This window comes from Argentina silus (genome assembly GCF_951799395.1).
Source record: "Argentina silus genome assembly, chromosome: Y".
Taxonomy (NCBI): Eukaryota; Metazoa; Chordata; class Actinopteri; order Argentiniformes; family Argentinidae; genus Argentina; species Argentina silus.
Window position 1 is genome coordinate 4,130,001 of NC_139654.1, and position 25,000 is coordinate 4,155,000.

At 42.7% G+C, this 25,000-nt stretch overlaps 1 protein-coding gene across 1 annotated transcript in view; it reads left to right on the forward strand.

Annotated features, from left to right (window-relative positions):
• LOC310823733 (uncharacterized protein) overlaps nt 1-25,000 on the forward strand; it is a 566,003-nt gene that overhangs the window by 434,228 nt on the left and 106,775 nt on the right. Inside the window, exons 4-15 of the mRNA XM_083696582.1 lie at nt 901-945; nt 3,196-4,149; nt 5,981-6,033; nt 6,367-6,494; nt 6,947-7,060; nt 7,260-7,373; nt 7,576-7,689; nt 8,171-8,261; nt 9,785-10,016; nt 10,605-12,367; nt 13,245-13,381; nt 14,023-14,196. Coding sequence (XP_083552708.1) covers nt 6,418-6,494; nt 6,947-7,060; nt 7,260-7,373; nt 7,576-7,689; nt 8,171-8,261; nt 9,785-10,016; nt 10,605-12,367; nt 13,245-13,381; nt 14,023-14,196 — 2,816 coding nt within the window. The 5' untranslated portion in view covers nt 901-945; nt 3,196-4,149; nt 5,981-6,033; nt 6,367-6,417. The remainder of the gene's footprint in view (nt 1-900; nt 946-3,195; nt 4,150-5,980; nt 6,034-6,366; nt 6,495-6,946; nt 7,061-7,259; nt 7,374-7,575; nt 7,690-8,170; nt 8,262-9,784; nt 10,017-10,604; nt 12,368-13,244; nt 13,382-14,022; nt 14,197-25,000) is intronic.

Sequence of the window (25,000 nt, forward strand, 5' to 3'; positions counted from 1 at the left end):
ATAGTAGTTGATATTATTATAGTGGATTTTATATTAGATGTACGATATTAGTATAATACATTATATATTAGATCTCTATATTATTATGGTAGATTATATATTATAGTAGATTATATATTAGATCTCGATATTATTATAATAGATTATATATTAGATCTCGATATTATTATAGTAGATTATATATTAGATCTCGATATTATGATAGTAGATTATAATATTATAGTAGATTATATTATTATAGTAGATTATATATTAGATCTCTATATAATTACATAATTATAGTAGATTATATTATTATAGTAGATTATATTTTAGATGTACTATATTATTATAGTAGATTATATATTAGATGTACTATATTATTACAGTAGATTATATATTATATGTACTGTATTATTATAGTAGATTATATATTATAGTAGATTATATATTAGATGTACTATATTATTATAGTAGATTATATATTACATCTCTATATTATTATAGTAGATTATATATTAGATGTACTATATTATTATAGTAAATTATATATTAGATCTCTATATTATTATAGTAGATTATATTATTATAGTAGATTATATATTAGATGTACTATATTATTATAGTAGTTTATATATTAGATCTCTATATTATTATAGTAGATTGTATATTATATCTACTATATACTAAGGAGACGCCCGCCACTTTAAAACACAAACAATACTGTAGTTGTAGATGAACAAACATGCGTATCAGACAGGCACCTGTCATAGTTGTCAGTCTAGAACCTTGATCAAGAGAAGGCTGAGTGAGTCACCAATTCTTATTCAGAATTATTAGCAGGTAATAAAAGTGATCAGTATCACAATGAGATATGATGACAATATCATAGAAGAATAACTGAATTGTTGTTTTTTCCAGATACAGAGCAACTGTCAGGCCGAGACAAACTGAAATGGAATAAAGGTCAGTTCCACCTTTGTGTTGTCAGAGTGGGGTATGCTATCGCCATGATAACGCTTGAATTAATTATATTATTATTATTATTATTATTATTATTATTATTATTATTATTATTATTAGTATTAGTATTTTTACCTGTCAGGAGGCTAAAAGACTGAATTTGTATGAATGAATGCTAAAGCAACTCACTCTGATTAATACCAACACACACACACACACACACACACAGACACCCACACACATTCACATTCTAACCTGTATCTGAGGTCTATTAAAACCGGTATTGATGAATTAGATTTCAATGCCATCACTACAACATTAGCATGTAGCCTACGACCACTGAGTATCACTCCACCCTTAGCACTTAACATTAGTATGTAGCCTACGGCCATTGAATATCACTCCACCATTAGCACTTAGCATAAGCATGTAGCCTACAGCCATTAAATATCAATTGCAGCATTAGCACTTAGCATTAGCATGTAGCCTACAGCCATTGAATATCACTACACCCTTAGCACTTAGCATTAGCATGTAGCTTACATGGGGTCCTCCTCTTTGGAATGCTTGGGACAGTACTTCTTGACCAGGTTTCTGAGAGAGAGGAGAGAGGGAAAGAAAGTTCATTTCTGTGTGTGTGTGTTTGTGTGTGTGTCTGTCTCTGTCCGTGTGTGTGTGTGTGAAGCGTGTGAGGGGTGTGTGTGTCCGAGCCTCAGCTGTTTAGCCTCTCCTGTGTGTGTCTCTGTCTCTTTCTCTGTCTGTGTGTGTGTGTGTGTGTGTGTGTGTGTGTGTGCATCTCCTCTGTGTGTGTGTGTGTGCGTCTCCTCTGTGTGTATGTGTGTGTGTGTGTGTGCTGCTCGATCTCAATGCGTTCCCGCACGAATTTCACACAACGGTCCACAAAGTCGACGCCCCACTGAGTGTGTTTGTCGAGGTTGTCAAACTGGTCCTGAGAAAGAGGAGGAGAGGAGGAAAAGAGGGGGAGGAGGTAGCGAGGAGGAGGAGGAGGAGGAAGGGGGGAGGAGGTGGCGAGGAGGAGGAGGAGGAGGAGGAGGGGAGGAGGAGGAGGAGGAGGGGGGGAGGAAGAGAGGGGGAGGAGGAGAGGAGGAGGAGAGGGGGAGGAGGAGGAGGGGGAGAGGGAGAGGAGGAGAGGGGGAGGAGGAGGAGGAGGAGGGGGGGAGAAAGAGAGGGGGAGGAGGAGGAGAGGAGGAGGAGAGGAGGAGGAGGAGGAGGAGGGGGAGAGGGGGAGGAGGAGAGGGGGAGGAAGAGAGGGGGAGGAGGAGAGGAGGAGGAGGGGGGAGGGAGGAGGAGGAGGAGAGGGAGAGGGGGAGGAGGAGAGGGGGAGGAGGAGGGGGGGTTGAGGATGAGAGGGGGAGGAGGGGGAGGAGGAGGGGGGAGGAGGAGAGAGAAGTTGCTGTCAATATTTTTTTGGGAAAAAAGTTTTGTTTCAGAGGAGAGGAGGAGGAGGAGGAGGAGGAGGAGGGAGAAGTTAGAAGTTAGTGTCAGTATTTTATGGGTGTCTTTGTCCAGGTTGTTGAACTGGTCCTGGAGATGGAGAGGAGGAGGACTGGGAGGAGAGGGAGAGGAGGAGGAGAGGGAGAGGAGGAGGAGAGGGGGAGGAGGAGGAGGGGGAGGAGAGGAGGGGAGAGGGGAGAGGAGAGAGGAGGAGAGAGAGAAAAGTTGGTGTCAGTGTTCTGGGTTTTTTTTGGGGAAAAGACTATCATCGTCACTTGGGCGAGAGGAGAGAGGGAGAAGAAGTAGGAGAAGGAGGAGTGTGTGTGTGTGTGTGTGTGTGTGTGTGTCTCCCTCTCTCTCTCCACCTGCTCACTGTCTCAGGAGCACCCACACACACACACACACACACACCCACACACACACACACACACACACACTCACACACAGCGCCCACATGTTGTCACTTGACTCACTAAACATTGACGCCTTTGGTCGTGTGTGTGTGTGTGTGTGTGTGTGTGTGTGTGTGTGTGTGTGTGTGTGTGTGTGTGTGTGTGTGTGTGTGTGTGTGTGTGCGCATCAGGTCAAAGGGCTAATGTGAGAGTCGTTATGCCACATTAGCCCTTTGACCTGATGCCCATACACACACACACACACACACACACACACTAATAATAATAATAATAATAATAATAACAATAACAATAACAATAACAATAATAATAATATGTCTTCTACTACTTCTACTACTAATAATAATATTAACAATAATAATATTAATATTAATATTAATAACAGGTGGTTGCCGAGGAGATGGGTCCTAGATACTCCCAGGAGCTCAAGGCCGAGAGGAAGCATGTGAGTGACGCTAACGCTACATGCTACATGCTACATGCTATGTGCTACATAATACATGGAACATTCTTCATCATTCATGCTACACGCTACGTGCTACGTCGTTCATGCGATGTGCTATTGCTACGTGCTACATGCCACATAATCCATGTGTGTGTGTGTGTGTCTCTGTGTGTGTGTGTGTGTGTGTCCGTGTGTGTGTGTCTCTCTCTCTTTCTGTGTGTGTGTGTGTGTGTGTGTCCCTCTCATTCTGTGTGTGTGTGTGTGTCTCTCTTTCTGTGTGTGTGTGTCTGTCTGTCCATGTGTGTGTGTGTGTGTGTGTGTGTGTGTGTGTGTGTGTGTGTGTGTGTGTGTGATTGAGCACAGCCCTGTCCCGTATGTTCTCTTCACGGCAAACTCCAATGTTTATTATTTTGCAGATTATTCCAATGATACAACACCCAGGAGAGAAACACACACACACACACACACACACACACACACACACACACCTGGGAACAGTAGCTTTCTCTCCCTTTGTGTGAGAGCTTAGAGACTCAGCCACGTCGTAAATGAAGTGTGTGTGTGTGTGTGTGTGTGTGTGTGTACATGTGTACTTGTGTATGTGTGTGTGCTTGTAAGATATTGCGTATATGTGTGAGCTAAAAGAGTGTGTGTGTGTCTGTGTGTTATTACATTTTCTACTTATGAACAATCTTTTGTGGAAGAATTGAACTGCTGTGGGACATTTAAACACTGTCAAAAAACTGCTTTGGCTTTGTCTGAACACGTCCGAATACCAACTGGAGGTGCTGCATCAGAACAAGATCAAACTAGTTCATCCAGGGGAGAGCTGCATCAGTGAGGAGCCAGACAGAGAGCAGAGCTGAGCACTGAGGTGGGAGACAGATCACAACCGTAAGTTGATGTTTTTCATTGTTTCTCACCGTCTAATATGATTAGGATGAACTCACATGCCTTTGTGTCGCGTCACAGAATGATTGAACCGTAAAATACTATGCTAGCCAACTGTTTGTGACCAGCCTGTTAAGGAAGCCTCAACCTGGTTTTGTCCAGCTGACTGTGATCTAGTAGGTTCAACTACATGAGGCCCTAGATAATAATAGATAATAATGACTGTGTCTAGACTAGTCAACAGTCTTTACACAGGTCACTATTGACCAACCAGCAGAGCAGTAAGACTGACAGACAGACTGTGTGAGTGTTGAATACACTTCTCTATAAAGGGTCAATCAGTTGGTTTCCTGTATGGTTTGTTTTTTTATTGAAAGGTTGGCTTGTGTAATCAAAGTTAACTTTCATCTTTGATTTAATTTGACATTTATTCAACCTGTAAGTGAAGATCCAACTTCTATTTTACAATGACCACATTTTAGTTGAACTACCTTCCTCATTCTCTGAACAGTTGGCAACAGGAATGGACACCCGCTGATGTGGGTGAAAGATTGTTTAGAAGGAATTTTCTTATCTGACAGGGAAATCAATCCACAGGGAGAGAGAGTTCTGTTCTATTTTGCTGCTGTATATCGCTTCTGCAATATATACTTATGTAATATATATATACAGTGTTTGTATATGAGAGAGACAGGCTAGAATTACATACAGCAGGTGAAATAAGTATTGAACACGTCACCATTTTTCTCAGTACATATATTTCTAAAGGTGCTATTGACATGACATTGAGAGAGAGAGGGGGGGGAGAGAGAGAGAGAGAAATGGGCGAGAGAGGGGGGGGGTCAGTGGTCATAGGTCATGGGGGGGAAGAGAGAGAGAGACATGGGCGAGTGAGAGGGGGAGGGAAGGAGTCAGAGGTCATAGGTCATGGGTCATGAGAGAGGGAAGGGGGGAAAGGGGTCATGGGTCAAGGGGGGGGGGAGGGCATATGGGGGCGGAAAGAGTGAGAGGGGGGGGGGAAGGGGTCATAGGTCATGGGGGGGGAAAAAGAGAGGGGGGGGAAGAGTGAGAGGGAGAGTGAGTGAGTGAGTAAGGGCGAGAAAGAAGGGGTCAGGGGTCATAGGTCATGGCTCCTGGGGGGACGAAGAGTGGGGCGGTGGCAGGGGTCATGGGTCATGGGGGGGGAGAAAGGCATCATGGGTCAAAGGGGGGGAAGCGGGTCATAGGTCATGGGGGGGGGGCAAGAGTGAGGGGGGGGTGTCATGGTTCATGGGGGGGGCAGGGGTCATACGTCATTGTGGGGGGGGGCAAAACGGGTCACCTTCTCTCTCCCTCCTTCCCTCCTTTCTCTCCCTCTCACCCTCCCTCCCTCCCTCCTTCCTTCTCTCTATCCCTTCCTCCCTCCCTCCCTCTATCCCTCCTCTCCCTCTCTTCCTCCCTCCCTCTATCCCCCCTCTCTCCCTACCTATCTTCCTCCCTCTCTGCCTCCCTGGGGGTGGGGGGGGGCAGGGGTCAAAGGTCATGGAGGGGGGCGGGGCAAAAGGGGTCACCCTAATGGGTCATATATATATATATAGGAGGTGCAATATATATATGGGGGGGGTGTTTGTTTGTGTGTGGGTGTGTGTGTGTGAGGGGGCGGGGGGAGAGAGAGAGGGGGCGGAGAGAGAGAGAGAGGGTGTGTTTGTGTGTGTCTGTGTGATAATGTGTGTGTGTGTGTGTGTGTGGGTGTGTGTGTGTGTGTGTGTGGGGGGGTGTGTCTACACCCTTCATTCTACATTGTGCTACATTGGTACTTGCCCTGTTTACCCTGTTTACATCACTGTACATACAGGAAAACAGAGCCACACCTGTCCAGAGTTCTCAGATCAACACAAGGGAGTCAGTGTGAGTAGTTGTTTCTGGACAAACTGGTTCATCAGTAAAGAGAGTGTCTGAACACATATGAACTGAACATAAGCTGACAGAAGTAGGAGGTGCATCAGTAGACAATCAAGTTCATTCAATGATGAAGAATGACAGACAGACAGACAGACAGACAGACAGAGACATTGTCAGTGTCCCTTGTTGGCTTCAGGAGAGAGATACTGTATATCCAGGATCAGCAAGAATTCATGTCCCTTTCTTCCCTCTGTTTAGCCCCAGACTGTAGTTTCTCACTTCACTGGTTTTGAACTTTGGTCTCCTTTAACGTGCTGCGTGTGTTCATTGGGTTTATAGCAGGAGGTTCTTTGAGGAGAGGAGAGAGAGGAGGGGACCACTGCCTCTAAAATGAGTCTCTCTGGGGAGAGAGAGGAGGGGACCACTGCCTCTAAAATGAGTATCTCTGGGGAGTTTGAAGACATGGGGTAAGAGAAGAGTCTCTGGAGGGCATTTACCATGAAGATGATGATACTGATGATGATGATGATGAGAGATACGTCATTCATAACCAGATTAATGTTAGACACAGGAATGTAGATATACTGTAGTTCAATGCATACTGTTTCAACAGACAGTGTTACAACACTCACTAGAAGGCATGTCCACGGAGGAGGAGAGCGGATCCTGGAGGGATATGGCCACTAAAAACCTAAAAGCTACTTACTATACAGTTATATAAATTTGGACTGGCCACACCGTCCCCACTCTCTTCCTCCCAGCACACCCCAACCCTCCATGGTGATGGGGATCCCCTGAATGAAACAAAGACAGGTTCATTAACACTCTGTCCTTCACAATGCCACCCTCCTGTGGCACTGGCTCTAGAAGCTCAGCTCATATGGCACATTTAAAAACACAACTCCACCTTGTAATGCAGGGTCCAGCAGGAGAGACCAGCCTCACCTGTACCCAGCTGTGTGTCCATGAAGACTGACTGGTCAATGGACATTCCAATATACTTCGGAGAAAAACCTCCTCCTTCTAGTCAAAGGTTAGTTTGAGGTTTAACCTAGTAGTCAATATTCTGATGACACACAGACACATTCATATGAACACATGACATCCATTATCTTCTGGTAAGCATGTGAGAATATTGGTGTCAGACAACACAGATACACACTCATGAACATGTGATGTTCACTGTTGACTGTTAATGAATGTGAGAATGTTGGTGTCTTTGTGTTTGACAGGGTCCAGCAGGAGAGACCGGCCTCACCTGTACCCAGCTGTGTGTCCATAAAGACTGACTGGTCAATGGACATTCCAATATACTTTGGAGAAAGACCTCCTCATTCTGGTCAAAGGTTAGTTTGAGGTTTAATCCCAGTAGTCAATATCCTGACGACACACAGACACACACTCATATGAACACATGACATCCATTATCTTCTGTTAAACATGTGAGAATATTGGTGTCCGACAACACAGATACACACTCATGAACATGTGATGTTCACTGTTGACTGTTAATGAATGTGAGAATGTTGGTGTCTTTGTGTTTGACAGGGTCCAGCAGGAGAGATCAGCCTCACCTGTACCCAGCTGTGTGTCCTTGAAGAGTGACTGGTCTATGGACCGTCCAATAGACTTCAGACAAGGAACCGTCACTACTAATCAAGGGTAGGTGTACCATGGGGGATGTGATGAACTAACTGCTAGACTAAGCCACCTGTTTGTTTCATGAGGTCCTCGGAGGAAACTAGAATGAGCTCAGGTTCTACTATCAAGAAGGGAGCATGGGAATAAGGCACACAATGCAACAATTATTTATTGCACAGTTTATAATGACATCATCTTCAGCTCTACGAGTTCAGCACGTATTTATCATTAAAGGCAGAATTTAAAATGTCCTGATGAAGGCGTGTCCATGGAGGAGAGCAGATCCTGGAGGGAGATGGCCACTAAAAACCTAAAAGCTACTGAACAAATATATTAATTTGGACTGGCCACACCGTCCACCAATGTTAGTTTTTTGTAATATTCATCTGACCCAGAAACTATGTTTAGCGGTATACACTCTGAAGTTATTCTATTTGAGAAACTGGGCCTCATTCACACTTCTCTGGATAAAGACATCTGCTTATTTTTTGTTTTTACCCAGAATCCCCAGTGACCAGGTGGAGAGACCAGAGTCAGTGATTCCCAGTGGTCAGTCTGTCCAGAGTCAAAGTGAACTGGCATCCATATTCAGGGTGAGCTAAATAGAAAGTATGACAATGAAAATGAAAATCAAATCAAATCAAATCAAATCATTTATTCAAGACCACACAACCAAGGTTGGTGGAATTTGCTTTCGTACAGCATGTTATGAAGCTCTTCTGACAGAAGTGTCATATCACAAACATTAACAAGACAATAACATTAACATAGACAATCAATACAGACATATACACAGACAGTATACAACAGACACTATACACAAATTAACACATGCAGTGGTGATTTAGTGCAAAGAGTTAAGGGTCCTTATGGCTGTGGGGAAAAAACTGTTTTTGAAGTGGGTTGTTTTGGTGGATATGGATCTGTCACGCCGCCTGGAGGGCATCAGTTGTAACAGGTGGTGAGCGGGGTGAAAGGGATCAGATAATATTTTTTGTGACCGTTTGATTGTGCATTTATGATGAAGTGATTCGACTGTGGGGAGCGGGGAGTCGATAATCTTTGATGATTTTTTGACTATGCGCTGTAGTTTTTTGCGTGAATGACTGTCCAGGCCGCCGTACCAAACTGTTATGGAGGAGTGAGGATGCTTTCAATATTGGCTGTGTAAAACTGAAGGAGGAGGTTTTGTTTTATTTTGAATTTCTTGAGCTGCCTCAGAAAAAACAGTTTTTGATGGCTTTTTTGATGATGTGGTCTGTGTTTATGTTCCATTTGAGTGTATTACTGATGTGTGTGCCAAGAAATTTGAATGAGTCCATTACAGTTATGGGTTCGCCAGAGATGTGAATGGGTGTTTTGAGGGAGGGTCTGCGCCTGAAATCTATCATGAGTTCTAGTGTTTTGGATGTGTTGAGCTGGAGGTTGTTGTCTTGACACCAAGTGAAAGCTTGGGCCACCTGCTTGCGGTAGTGGTCTTCGTTATTGTTGGTTATGAGTCCAGTTATTGTTGTGTCCTCTGCATATTTAAAGAAAGTGACTGAGCTGTGGTGGGATGTCATGTTGTTGGTGTAAAGGGAGAAGAGCCAGGGTGAAAGGACGCAACCTTGGGGGGCACCAGTGCTGAGGGTCAGAGGTTGAGATAAGAGGCCACTTATTATAACCCTCTGTAGCCTTCTCTACAAGAAGCTCTGGATCCAGTGGCATAAACTGGGGTCAATGTTCATGTGCATCAGTTTGTTAAAGAGGGTGACCGGGTTTATTGTGTTGAAGGCTGAGCTGAAATCGATGAAGAGGATGCGGGCGTAGGTGTTGGGTGACACAAGGTGTTGTAGTATGTGATGGAGGGCAAGGTTGATAGCATCCTCGACAGACCTGTTGGCACGGTAGGCAAATTCGTGGGTGTCCATCAGAAGGGCAGTGTATGATTTGAGGTGAGAAAGGATGATGCGTTCAAATGACATCATGACCACAGATGTTAGAGCAATTGGTCTAAAGATGGCTAAGTAATCCCCATACGAAAGTTATTTTTTTCTTGTTTCAATTGCTCTACTGTGTGTACAGGTTTACCCATTATTGTCTATCTCACTCCACTTTATTATTCTAAATGTTTCAGTTGCTTGAAGACAATGTCATCACTTTACTGAGAAATGAGCTGAAGAGGTTCAAGAGGCTTATTTCTCAAGACTACCCAGAGTGCTTTGAGAGTCAAGGGGAGGAAGAGGAAGTGATGGATGATGAAGAAGAAGAGAAGCAGGAGAGCAGTGCCAGAGAAGGGGCTCTGAAGATCACACTGCACGTCCTGAGGAACATGAACCAGAAGGAGCTCGCTGACACACTGGAGAAACGTAAGAGACCTCATGTGTTTTCACAGAGAAGTGGTACTGGGCTAAAATATTATTGGAAATAAAAACACCACTAACTGTAATAATGATGTATATCCCCATTTGGTCACTCTTTATGGTATGTTGCCTCTATAACTTAGTGTCTCTGTAATTACTCCAGTAAAAAGATTGGTTGTTTCTGTATAATTGCATAGTAATGGGTTTGGACAGTTTCCTATAACACAGATGGAATAAGGACTGTTTTTTCCTACACGTGTAGTAATATATCATTCAACTACACTACATACTATGTAATTAATTACTATATAATTAATTAATAATTAATTACTATATAACAACTTGGTAATTAATAAAACATGTGGTCCTCTGTGGCTTAGTCGGTAGAGCATGACTTTAACAACGCTTAGGTTGTGGGTTTGATTCTTGCTGGGACCATATATACTGAATTGTATGCACTCACTGCAATGCAAGGCGCTTTGGATAAAAGCGTCAGCTAAATGGCATATATATATATTTACAGTTACTGCAGGTACTGGGTCAACTTAATGTAAAGTGTGCCAGGAATATTTTTTTAATAGTTTTGTCATTCAGGTGAGCTTGCTGTGATGTGCCAACAAGAACTCAAGTCTAACCTGGAGAAGAAGTTTCAGTGTGTATTTGAGGGAATAGCTGAGCAAGGCAACAAAATACTTCTCAATAAGGTCTACACAGAGGTCTACATCACAGAGGGAGGAAGTGGAGAGGTCAATAACGAACATGAGGTCAGACAGATTGAGACAGCATCCAGGAGACCAGCAACACAGGAGACACCAATCAAATGCAACGACATCTTCAAGCCTTTACCTGGACAAGACAAACCAATGAGAAATGTGCTGACAAAGGGAGTCGCTGGCATTGGAAAAACAGTCTCTACTCAGAAGTTCATTACGGACTGGGCTGAAGGAAAAGCCAATCAGGATGTCCAGTTCATATTTCCGCTTCCTTTTCGGGAGCTGAATTTAATGAAAGAGAAGAAATGCAGTTTGAATGAACTTCTTGGTCATTTCTTCATTGAAGTAAAAGAATCAGGAATCTCCAACTTTGACAAGTATAAAGTTCTGTTCATCTTTGATGGTCTGGATGAGTGTCGACTTCCTCTAGACTTCCAGAACAACGAGACATGTTGTGATGCCACAGAGTCAACCTCAGTGGACGTGCTGCTGACAAACCTCATCAAGGGGAATCTGCTTCCCTCTGCTCTCCTCTGGATAACCTCCCGACCTGCAGCAACCAATCAGATCCCTCCTGAGTGTGTTGACCAGGTGACAGAGGTACGAGGGTTCAACAACCCACAGAAGGAGGAGTACTTCAGGAAGAGAATCAGTGATGAGAACCTGGCCAGCAGAATCAACACACACATGAAGTCATCAAGGAGCCTCCACATCATGTGCCACATACCAGTGTTCTGTTGGCTCTCAGCCACTACCCTAGAGAGACTGTTGGGTGAAGCAGAGAGAGGAGAGATGCCCAAGACTCTGACACAGATGTACACACACTTCCTGGTATTTCAGACCCAACAGAGGAATGTGAAGTACCTTGGAGACCATGACAGAGGTCCACACTGGGATAAAGAACTAATTCTGTCACTGGGAAAACTGGCCTTCAATCAGCTGGAAAATGGCAATCTGATCTTCTATGAGGAAGACTTGAGAGAGTGTGGCATTGATGTCAAAGACGCCTCAGTGTACTCGGGAGTGTGCACTCAGATCTTCAGAGAGGAGTGTGGGCTGCACAAAGTGTTCAGCTTTGTGCATCTGAGCATCCAGGAGTTTCTAGCTGCTTTATATGTGTTCCTCACATTCAACATCAGCAATGAGAATCCACTGGTCAAACAGAAGTCCTCATCCATGAAGCTATGGTCATCACTGATACGCACACCTTTGGTCGACTTACACAAGAGTGCAGTGGACAAGGCCTTACAGAGTCAGAATGGTCACCTGGACCTGTTCCTGCGCTTCCTCCTGGGCCTCTCACTGGATTCCAATCAGAATCTCCTACGAGGCCTTCTGACACAGAAAGGAAACAGCTCACAGACCAATGAGGAAACAGTCAAGTATATCAAGAAGAAGATCAGGAAGAATCCCTCTCCAGAGAGGTGCATCAATCTGTTCCACTGTCTGAATGAGATGAATGACCGTTCTCTAGTGGAGGAGATCCAAAGCTACCTGAGCTCAGGACGTCTCTCAAAAGCCCAACTCTCACCTGCACAGTGGTCAGCTCTGGTCTTTGTGTTGCTGACTTCAGAAGAGGAGCTGGATGTGTTTGACCTGAAGAAGTACTCTAGATCAGAAGAGGGTCTTCTGAGGCTGCTGCCAGTGGTCACAGCCTCTAAGATGGCACTGTAAGTAGATGGACAAAACTCTGTATTGATACTTGAGCGATGAATGGAGTATGTGATCACTTATTATGATTTACGGATTAATTGGAAGAAACTGAGTTATTGATCACATGGTCAAAAGTCATTCATAAATTGATTGCACACTTATGTTTCATGTTTTATTGACACACAAATATATGACTAGCTCCAACATGTTCAGTCGCTTTGTGTCTCGACTCCCAATAATGAGGTAGAAAGAGTCAGTTCCAGTCGGAGTACTGAACACTGGTTTGGAGAAATCCACTCCTGACGTTGACTCTGTTTTTAACATAACGACTATCACATTCCACTCGTGGTACCACGGATACTCACACCATGGCTCAAATGAAGACTTTTGGTCTGACATTAAGCAAATAACATAGCTAGCATATATAATAACATGGCTGACTGTGTTCACAGTTCAGCTAATGAGTTTGTCAGCTTTATTTTAGTGGAAGTGGAATGAGTCAGTTCTCTAGCCAGTGAGTTTACAGTTGGTGCAGTTGGAAGGAGCTCGCCACTCATCTCAAACTGAAAGCTCTAGCCATCATTTAAGGCATGACAAATATGGATACATGATGATTTCACCTTTAAAACGAAGTGAAATTATTAGAAAACATGTTGTTCTAGTGAAATACGTTAAAATCCCAAAACAGCCCATGTAAGGATTTTGGACGAAAATGTAATTATATGGTAATTATGTGCGGCGACATGCAACTGGAAATGATAGAACACATCTCATATGTACATTTTTCTTTGAGTTAAAATGACTTGATGCTTGTATTTATCCCACATTAAGGCTGAATGGATGTCACCTCACAGAGAGATGCTGTGAAGCGTTGGCCTCAGCTCTCAGCTCAGACTCCTGCCACCTGAGAGAGCTGGACCTCAGTAATAATTATCTACGTAACAGGGGGGTGAAGCTGCTCTCTGCTGGACTGGGGAGTCCACACTGTCAACTACAGACACTGAGGTGAGGTCTGAGACTATTCTTGTTGTCAGACACATCATTACTAATTGTCTGTTACATTATCATTCTCTGGAATCAATGTACAATTGTCTGTCTCATTAATTAAGCCTTTCTGTGCAAGTATCATTGATTCCAGAGAATGATAATTACTATATCAATCTGTATATCAATCTAATTCGTTCCAATCAATTACTATATAATGTGTGTGTGTGTGTGTGTGTGTGTGTGTGTGTGTGTGTGTGTGTGTGTGTGTGTGTGTGTGTGGTGGCAGGGGGGGCTGCTCTGTCTTCACTCTCTGAATATGTTTGCCCTCCTCAAATCCTGACCCACCTGGCCTTAGATCAGCTCATGGGACTCCACAATACTGCACTAACCCAATAGCTAGCAAATACATTATACCAGACGTAGAAATCCAGTCACTACAAATGTATCAATAGTTAATTGCTCCCCTGTTGAGAGCAACTATAAGTCTCATTCATGAATTCTTGCACCACAGTGATCGTTTGGCTGCATGTATTTATTTGTATTCCTCATTCATATGTGGCCTTTCAACTGCCAAATGAAGAGGATTTAAAGCTGCACATGTACATTAGAGAGGAATAATCAGATTCTTGATATCAGATGGAGTGACACTATTTCCCCAGGTTGTCAGGCTGTGGAGTCCAAGAGGAAGGCTGTGTTTCTCTGGCTTCAGCTCTGAGGTCTAATCCCTCCCACCTGAGAGAGCTGGACCTCAGCTACAATCACCCAGGAGACTCAGGACTGGCGCTGCTCTCTGCTGTACAGAAAGATCCACTCTGTAAACTACAGACACTCAGGTAAATGCTGAATATGTGGCTGGACGTATCAATGAGATTAATGCACTGTATCTATTATCCACATGATCATGAGTGTGTCATCCAACCTCTGTGGGTTCTTCTGTGGTTGATATAGTGTGGACCATGGTGGGGAGTGCAGGCTCAAACCTGGGCTGATGAAATGTAAGTCACCAACGCTGTAGAGAATAGGACTGTGATATTACTCAAGAACCAGGGTACAGCAGAGTTCAAACAGAGCACCAGTATTGTATTCATATGTAAATCTAAAATATTAGTAAATGTGAATTAGTTGTATCCCTTGTTAAACATTTTCAATTAAAAAGTCATATTTTGTGAAAAAAAATATGTTGCCATAACAAGATAACATTGTGAATATTGTAATTTATTCAGTTGTATTGATTTGATGATTATCTTTGCCCTCTCAATCAGATGCCTGTGAGCTCAGACTGGACCCAAACACAGCACACAGAATCCTCTCTCTGTCTGAGAAGAACAGAAAGGTGACACGGGGGAGAGAGGAGCAGCCGTATCCTGATCACCCAGAGAGATTTGAGGGCTATGCACAGGTGCTGTGTAGAGAGGGTCTGACTGGGCGCTGTTACTGGGAGGTAGAGTGGAGTGGGGGAGAGGCTGATATAGGAGTGACATATAAAGGAATCAGCAGGAGAGGGAGGGGTGATGACTGTATGTTGGGATACAATGACAAGTCCTGGAGGCTGTTCTGCTCTGATGACAGATACTCCGCCATACACAATAATAAGAGGACTGTCATACCTGTCCCCTCCTCTGGCTCCCACAGAGTAGGAGTGTATCTGGACTGGCCGGCCGGCACTCTGTCCTTCTACAGGGTCTCCTCTGACACACGGACCCTCCTGCTCACATTCCACTCCACATTCACTGAGCCGCTCTACCCAGGGTTTTGGCTTCTGTATGTGGACTGTTCAGTGACCCTGTGTAAACTAGTCTCAGGGAGATCACACTGAACACCAAAGGCTCAAAGATGACAGATCAGAACATGATGCAGTTGGATAGTGGTGTGTTTTCACTGAGATGTACAGATGTTCTCTCTCCCAGTGTGTAGTTATATTATTTCTTACTGTATATATATATTGTGACAGCCGCCGGGGTGTGCGGGCGTGTCACGGACCCAAACACAGTGTAAGCAGAGAGGTCCACACCAGAATTACAATCAAAAATATTTATTTGATTAGCGGGGAGAGGGAAATGATAGGGTGGGGGTGAGAAGGCGTCGTGTTGTTCAAGGGCCTCGCAGGAGATCCGTCGTCGGGAAGATAGCAGGGGGTTTGGTACACGGTGGGTGGTCCTCTTACGTTCCAGGTCGGGGCAGGCAGCGGGGTAGTCAGACAGGCGAAGGTTGGCAACGTAGCGGGCTCTCGGACGTTCTCGGGGTCGGGCTTCAAAGGGGGCTCTACGGTCAGGGATCATACACAGGACAACGGTGACTTTGCTTACTCTCTCTCTCATCAACTCCTCCGTGTTTCGCCGTAGCTACTTTTTTAAAACCCGGTGCTCTGTTGGCTCCTTTTGTAGGGTCTCTGCTGCTCCTGCTGATGCCCTTCAGCTGTGCCTTGATGAGCAGGAACTCCATGTATGGGCATACGGTGATTATCTCCACTGGTTGCAGCTGTGGCCACTTGGGGCGCAGGAACTCCATACATGGTCCTGCCAAAGACAACACGGGGCAAGAGAGGGACAGCAGAAACAGCAGAGACAAAGCGAGGCGAGATATATACTCCATTTACCACCGTTCCACACTCGCGCATGGGCTTAGGCACGGGGCGGGCGCCACAATATATATATATATATATTATTAAAAAATGCATCTGATAGTGAAATAGACTACAGGTACTTCTCCTGTGTGTGTGTCTGTGTCTGTGGTCAGAGAGGATGAGGGGAGACACATTTAACTGTGTAATTGTATTGATCATTTCCTGTACTTGTAACATTCAAGCCTCTGTTGTTTTATATTGATTGTTACGTTCCTTTACAGTTCAGTCTTCTTCTAGTTGGTACTGTCGGCCATCATGCTTTATGTTAACATGTATAGTTTATTTCCCTCTTCTATTCTCCCATGGACCAAACACAACTACCAAACCTCATTTCCCCCCCAAGTGCCTCTGTGTTTTGGTAGTAATGACAGTAACTCACCTTCTGCCTCCTCCTTCTCATTCTGATGAAGGCAGCACTAGTCTACTAGCCTGAACTAACCCTGGAGTCAAGGTCCTTCATTTACTACAATGATGATGATGATGATGTCCATGTAAACAAAGTGTTTGTGAAACAAAGAGCCGTGTGTCCTCATGTTGACTCTCCACATGTCAGAGAGGCATGTCTTGTTTGCATGTACACCAGAAATAATACACAATATACCATAATGGACTGAAATGACCATGTGAAAAGATAGAATCATGTGTAAATAAATAAAATAACCTAGTAGATAAAATTGATTACGTTTATTTATTTTTGCCATTAATCCTCACACAATACCCCATAATGACAAAGAGAAAATACGTTTTTTAAACATTTTGAAATACAGAAATATCTCATGCACAGAAGTATTCAGACTCTTAACATTTCCTAAAATGCAAAACTGTCTGAAACAAGTCACTCAACAAGTTGAAATGAGTCTGAGTACAAGGATAGTTCTAAATCCCCCCCCCCCCATGTCCCTCTGGTGGGCTTCTGACAGAGTGGATGTGCTGGCCTTGTCCTTTAGATGTATTTTAGATGTTCTGGCCTTGTCTTTTAGATGTATTTTATGTGTTCTGGCCTTGTCCTTTAGATGTATTTTAGATGTTCTGGCCTTGTCTTTTAGATGTATTTTATGTGTTCTGGCCTTGTCCTTTAGATGTATTTTAGATGTTCTGGCCTTGTCTTTTAGATGTATTTTATGTGTTCTGGCCTTGTCCTTTAGATGTATTTTAGGTGTTCTGGCCTTGTCCTTTAGATGTATTTTAGGTGTTCTGGCCTTGTCCTTTAGATGTATTTTAGGTGTTCTGGCCTTGTCTTTTAGATGTATTTTATGTGTTCTGGCCTTGTCCTTTAGATGTATTTTAGGTGTTCTGGCCTTGTCCTTTAGATGTATTTTAGGTGTTCTGGCCTTGTCTTTTAGATGTATTTTAGATGTTCTGGCCTTGTCCTTCAGATGTATTTTAGATGTTCTGGCCTTTGTCCTTTAGATGTATGTTAGATGTTCTGGCCTTGTCCTTTAGATGTATGTTAGATGTTCTGGCCTTGTCCTTTAGATGTATTTTAGATGTTCTGGCCTTGTCCTTTAGATGTATTTTAGATGTTCTGGCCTTGTCCTTTAGATGTATTTTAGATGTTCTGGCCTTGTCCTTTAGCAAACTAACGGCAAACTAAAGCAAACTAACAGCCTAATGTTTGGGTGTGATATTTAGTGTGAGCTACACAGTATTAAGTGTGTTTATCTAATCTTTACACAGTGTGATACAGTATTAAATGTGTTTATCTAATCTTTACACAGTGGGATACAGTATTAAGTGTGTTTATCTTAACTAATCTATAGCATGCCCTTCAGGTTAAGAGCTCACAAACCAAACCACACCAAACCAAACCAAACCAAACCAAACCAAACCACACCACACCACACCACACCACACCACACCACACCACACCACAACCACACCACACCACACCACAACACAACCACACCACACCACACCACACCACACCACAACCACACCACACCACACCACCAAACCAAACCAAACCACACCACACCACACCACACCACACCACACCACACCACACCAAACCATGCCCATAATCACACCCTGCCCCGACCCTTAGTGTTTATTCGTTTTCTTGTTAAGCTGTTTTTAGATTTCATTCTAGGCCAAGGCCCCAATTCATGTAAATAATATGAAATAATATGTCAATTATTAGTGAAGCTGCTACTAGGATATCCATTTGTATGCCTTTTAATATTGTACTTGTTATAATAAACTGTGTATATCTATTTCTTTGATTCCACAGCCTCTGCTGAAGTTCATTGAATTGAACACGACGTGTGGAGGGAACCCAGCCTTAAGTATAGTGGCCCACTAGAGGGTCTCTCACCCCTAGACGTGAGAGTGGCGTTTCTGAACAACTTTCTGAAACCAGTAATGTTAGGAGTACCACCCCGCCACACGTGATGACATGATATGGCTTTAATAATAATAATAACATTAATAACAATAATAATAATAATGATAGTAATAATAACAACAATAATAATAATAATAATAATAATAATAATAATAATAATAATAATAATAATAATGATGATGATGATTATGATAATAATGATATTAATAATAATAACAATAATAATAATAACAATAACAATAATAATAATACATTTATTTTGTCTGCGATTTTCTCAAGTACTCATAGACCAAGTTCTTTTCCAAGGTAGTGGAATCTGAATTCCTTTGTTGATGCATCTTATGTTACACAAATGCAAACAATTATCCACCTATAATCAATGTATCCATCTATAACCCATCTATCATCTATAATCAATGTATCCATCTATAACCCATCTATTATCTATAATCAATGTATCCATCTATAACCCATCTATCATCTATAATCAATGTATCCATCTATAACCCATCTATCATCTATAATCAATGTATCCATCTATAACCCATCTATTATCTATAATCAATGTATCCATCTATAACCCATCTATCATCTATAATCAATGTATCCATCTATAACCCATCTATTATCTATAATCAATGTATCCATCTATAACCCATCTATCATCTATAATCAATGTATCCATCTATAACCCATCTATCATCTATAATCAATGTATCCATCTATAACCCATCTATCATCTATAATCAATGTATCCATCTATAACCCATCTATCATCTATAATCAATGTATCCATCTATAACCCATCTATTATCTATAATCAATGTATCCATCTATAACCCATCTATCATCTATAATCAATGTATCCATCTATAACCCATCTTTTATCTATAATCAATGTATCCATCTATAACCCATCTATTATCTATAATCAAGTCACAGTCAACAGGATTGTGGGGAAATGATTTCTCTCATTTGTGGTCAGAACAGACATGCCATTGAATGGAACATCAAACAGTACATCCTAGTTGATATTGTCTTGTTCCCTTTAAATCCAGCCCAAGCAACAGAGGTGGATGAACTGAAGAGAGAAAGCTGCTGGAGCATAAAGATGGATACTGTATGTGTGACGACTGTCCTGAGGAGAAGAGTTTTCACAGGTGTTGTTCTGTTTACTAAGTATGAACACTTCCCTTTACATGGTTTTGGTGCCTCCTAGTGGTGATTTGTAGTATCTGTTCCTCTCTTCATTCATGAGCTGTCATGTGACCTCTATCTTCTGGAAGTTGATGTTGTTGTTGGTTGTCTCCAACGACCTGTTCTAACCTCGTTCAATCTTCAAACGTCTTACGCCTTTTGGTTGCATTGTCGGGATGTAACAAATTCATTGACTCCATTCCTGAATTTATAGATGGTTATTTTTGGGAACTTTGTTACATTTCATGATTATATTGGTACAAATTGTCCTAATGGAAGATGCTAGTTTAGCTTGTACTATTGGTTGTCATGGTGATTATGTAAACTTACATTTTATTTCTTCATATGAACTCGCATTATATGGCCTATTATATAAAAAAATAAATAGTGGAGCAATACTTTACACATTGGGCATTCTTGGTTATGTTAACTGACAGGGGATACTTTATTTCAATATTAATACAACACATTGTAGCTATATGTGGCGATGTGTGGATGTGAAACCATATCATTGATTATTGTTTCTCTTTCTCAGTTTCACCCTTTCTAAGTCAATAAACCTGAAGTCAGACTGACATTCTGTCTCCAGACTCTTGATGATGGGAGGTGTTTAAAGGTGTCCAGCTACGTATAATGAGGACAGAACAGGTGTCTAGAAGTATTAACAGAGGTCTGTCCCTCATAAATATAGTTCAGGCTGCAGAACTGTCTGCCTTGCGGTCCAGAATGACAGCCATGAAGAGTGATGATGCAGGTAACAGAGAGAGACCATCCATGTAACAGGGCAGCGTTTCCCTCTTTCAGAATGACAGCCATGAAGAGTGATGATGCAGGTAACAAAGAGAGACCATCATGTAACAGGGCAGCGTTTCCCTCTTTCAGAATGACAGCCATGAAGAGTGATGATGCAGGTAACAAAGAGAGACCATCCATGTAACAGGGCAGCGTTTCCCTCTTTCAGAATGACAGCCATGAAGAGTGATGATGCAGGTAACAAAGAGAGACCATCCATATAACAGGGCAGCGTTTCCCTCTTTCAGAATGACAGCCATGAACAGTGATGATGCAGGTAACAAAGAAAGACCATCATGTAACAGGGCAGCGTTTCCCTCTTTCCTATGGGACCGGCCGTTTCACATCCAGTGATGTGTTGTAGCTCTGCTCTCCCCCACCTCAACTAATTCAATCATTTTCTCTCAGTGCTCAGACTAACAGACATTTAATTTGATGTTGTTTCAGCTTTGAAGGCCAGACTGTGCCAGTGAGATCCAGGTGGACGAGCTGAGAGTGACAGACACTGAGAGTCAGGTGGAGAAACTGAAGACAGAAAAAGCAGGGAAGGGTTTTGTTTTTGTTGATTTAAATGAGGCAACATAGATTCCTTTAAAATTGTATGTGATGATATAATTTAATTTTCACTGGTCAATATACAGATCTTTCTACAGATGGAAGGGAAAGTTCCAGAATTATAAAATGACTTTAGGGTGCTTTGTTGTCACATTTCTGCCAACCATTTAAAGGACACACACGCCTGGCAGTCTTGTGTCATATATGTGTGTGTTCTCTACAAACATTATCAACCTTAACTGGTCTTATTGGATGAATGCTTTATTCAGGTATGGAAAGAAATGTGGCTTCAGCCTCGTATTTCTGTTGATAGGTATGTCTCTCTTGCTTGGAAACACCACCACTCACGGTGTAAACACATACTCCCATAGCCTGCACACAGACTAACCCGCAACGTACTTGCAGAATGTCTTAAGATAATGTACAACCACACACACACACACACACACACACACACACACAGCCATGCACATATAGACACACACAGTCCAGACCAGATGGTGGACCAGATCAGACAGGTTCTCACAGCAGGTGCACACTAGATCAGACCGGTTCTAACACTAGATCAGACCAGATCAGACCGGGTCTAACACCAGGTCAAACTGGTTCTAACTCCAGACCTAGACCAGATCAGACCGGTTCTAACACCAGACCTAGACCGGATCAGACCGGTTCTAAGTCCAGATCTGACTGGGCTGGGCTGGGCTGGGCTGGGCTGGGCTGGGCTGGGCTGGGCTGAGCTGGTTATGCATCCATCATTATTGCTGAAAGAGTGCAAGAAAGGCCATAGAAAATGAATCATCCGAGCCAGCACAGAATGGTTTGGGTCGGCCCAGTAGTGAAGCCCTCTATTGGGTTGAGAGCCCAAAGACCAACCTCACTGAGCTGACCAGTACAACCTGTAACTCCTCCCCTCCCTCAGGCCCACTCCCACCTGTTAGTCCTCCCCTCAGGCCCACTACCACCTGTAACTCCTCCCCTCAGGCCCACTACCACCTGTAGCTCCTCCCCTCAGGCCCAGTACCACCTGTAACTCCTCCCCTCAGGCCCACTACCACCTGTTAGTCCTCCCCTCAGGCCCACTACCACCTGTAACTCCTCCCCTCAGGCCCACTACCACCTGTAGCTCCTCCCCCCGCGAAAATATCAAGTGAGTGGCAGATCTCTGTGAGTGGCAGGAACTTCTTTCTAACCGCGATGTTTCTTCTGGACCTTCTTTCTCTAGTACCAAGAGAGAGCGAGAGAGAGAGAGAGAGAGAGAGATGGAGAGAGAGACAGATAGAGAGATAGACAAAGAGACAGACAGAGAGAGAGAGAGAGAGAGAGAGAGAGAGAGAGAGAGACAGAAGTAGAGTGAGAGATGGAGAGAGAGAGAGATGGAGAGATAGAGAAAGAGAGGGACACAGAGAAAGAGAGAGAGAGAAAGAGACAGAGTACCAAAATAAAGAATCGCAAAGTTTCTTCTGAAACTTCTTTCTCTAGTACCAAAATAACAAACCACAAAGTTTCTACTGGAACATTTTTTTCTCGTACCAAAATAACGAACCGCGAAGGTTTTTCTGGAACTTCTTCCTCTCATACCAAAATAAGAGAGAGAGAGAGAGAGAGACAGATAGAGAGATAGACAGAGAGAGAGGGAGAGAGAGAGAGAGAGAGAGAGATGGACAGATAGAGAGAGAGAGATGGAGAGATAGATAGAGAAAGAGAGGGACACAGAGAAAGAGAGAGAGAGAAAGAGACAGAGTACCAAAATAAAGAATCGCAAAGTTTCTTCTGAAACTTCTTTCTCTAGTACCAAAAAAAACAACCACAAAGTTTCTACTGGAACTCCTTTCTCACCTACCAAAATATTGAATCGCAAAGTTTCTTCTGGAACTTCTTTCTCTAGTACCAAAAAAACCAACCACAAAGTTTCAACTGGAACTTCATTCTCTCGTACCAAAATAACAAACCGCGAAGGTTTTTCTGGAACTTCTTCCTCTCATACCAAAATAAGAGAGAGAGAGAGAGAGATGGAGAAAGAATGACAGATAGAGAGATAGACAAAGAGACAGACAGAAAGAGAGACAGAGAGAGAGACAGAGAGAGAGAGAGAGAAAGAGACAGAGTACCAAAATAAAGAATCGCAAAGTTTCTTCTGAAACTTCTTTCTCTAGTACCAAGAGAGAGAGAGAGAGAGAGAGAGAGATGGAGAGAGAGACAGATAGAGAGATAGACAAAGAGACAGACAGAGAGAGAGAGAGAGAGAGAGAGAGAGAGAGAAGTAGAGTGAGAGATGGAGAGAGAGAGAGATGGAGAGATAGAGAAAGAGAGGGACACAGAGAAAGAGAGAGAGAGAAAGAGACAGAGTACCAAAATAAAGAATCGCAAAGTTTCTTCTGAAACTTCTTTCTCTAGTACCAAAATAACAAACCACAAAGTTTCTACTGGAACATTTTTTTCTCGTACCAAAATAACGAACCGCGAAGGTTTTTCTGGAACTTCTTCCTCTCATACCAAAATAAGAGAGAGAGAGAGAGAGAGACAGATAGAGAGATAGACAGAGAGAGAGGGAGAGAGAGAGAGAGATGGACAGATAGAGAGAGAGAGATGGAGAGATAGATAGATAGAGAAAGAGAGGGACACAGAGAAAGAGAGAGAGAGAAAGAGACAGAGTACCAAAATAAAGAATCGCAAAGTTTCTTCTGAAACTTCTTTCTCTAGTACCAAAAAAAACAACCACAAAGTTTCTACTGGAACTCCTTTCTCACCTACCAAAATATTGAATCGCAAAGTTTCTTCTGGAACTTCTTTCTCTAGTACCAAAAAAACCAACCACAAAGTTTCAACTGGAACTTCATTCTCTCGTACCAAAATAACAAACCGCGAAGGTTTTTCTGGAACTTCTTCCTCTCATACCAAAATAAGAGAGAGAGAGAGAGAGATGGAGAAAGAATGACAGATAGAGAGATAGACAAAGAGACAGACAGAAAGAGAGACAGAGAGAGAGACAGAGAGAGAGAGAGAGAAAGAGACAGAGTACCAAAATAAAGAATCGCAAAGTTTCTTCTGAAACTTCTTTCTCTAGTACCAAAATAACAAACCACAAAGTTTCTACTGGAACTTCTTTTTCTCGTACCAAAATAACGAACCGCGAAGGTTTTTCTGGAACTTCTTCCTCTCATACCAAAATAAGAGAGAGAGAGAGAGAGACAGATAGAGAGATAGATAGAGAGAGGGAGAGAGAGAGAGAGAGAGAGAGAGATAGAGAGAGAGAGATGGAGAGATAGATAGAGAAAGAGAGAGAAACAGAGAAAGAGATATAATAATTAAACCGGCAGACAAGGGGTCAAAGATTGTTATCTTAGATAAAACATCATATCTAATAGAGGCAAACAGACAACTTGAAAATAAAAAACATTACTTACCTTTGAAGGAGTCCATTCAGATGGAAACGCAGGTCCAAATCCGGGGAATCCTGGACGATCTGTGTAAGAAAGAAAAAATAACAAAAAAACAGAAGGTTTACCTATATGGGGAGGATCCTCCACGTCCAAGAAAACTTTATTTATTACCCAAAATTCATAAAGATCCAGTGACGTGGACAATCCCTAATAAATTGCCCCCAGGAAGACCTATTGTGTCTGACTGTGGGAGCGAATCATGTAGGATTGCTGAATATATTGACTCTTTTCTTAATCCCTTGTCTCAAATTCATGATAGTTATATCAAAGATACATATGCCTTTGTTGACAAGCTTAAGACCGTAGAATTTCCACACGGCGCCATGTTATTTTCTATAGATGTAGATGCTCTGTACACTAATATTGATACTCACCTAGGACTCCAGGCTGTTCAGAATATTTTGGTAAGGCACCCAGATTCAAATAGACCGGATGCAGCTATCTTGAGGTTGTTGGAGTTGGGTTTAACCAAAAATGACTTTGTATTTAATGATAAATATTATTTACAGATTCATGGTACGGCGATGGGGAAGAAGTTTGCTCCCGCCTATGCAAACATCTATATGGCTGAATTTGAGCGAACTGTCTTCCCCAAATGCCACAAACTGCCAACACTGTATCTGCGGTATCTGGATGATATTTTTGGAGTCTGGCCCCATGGGGAACCAGACTTTCGGAATTTT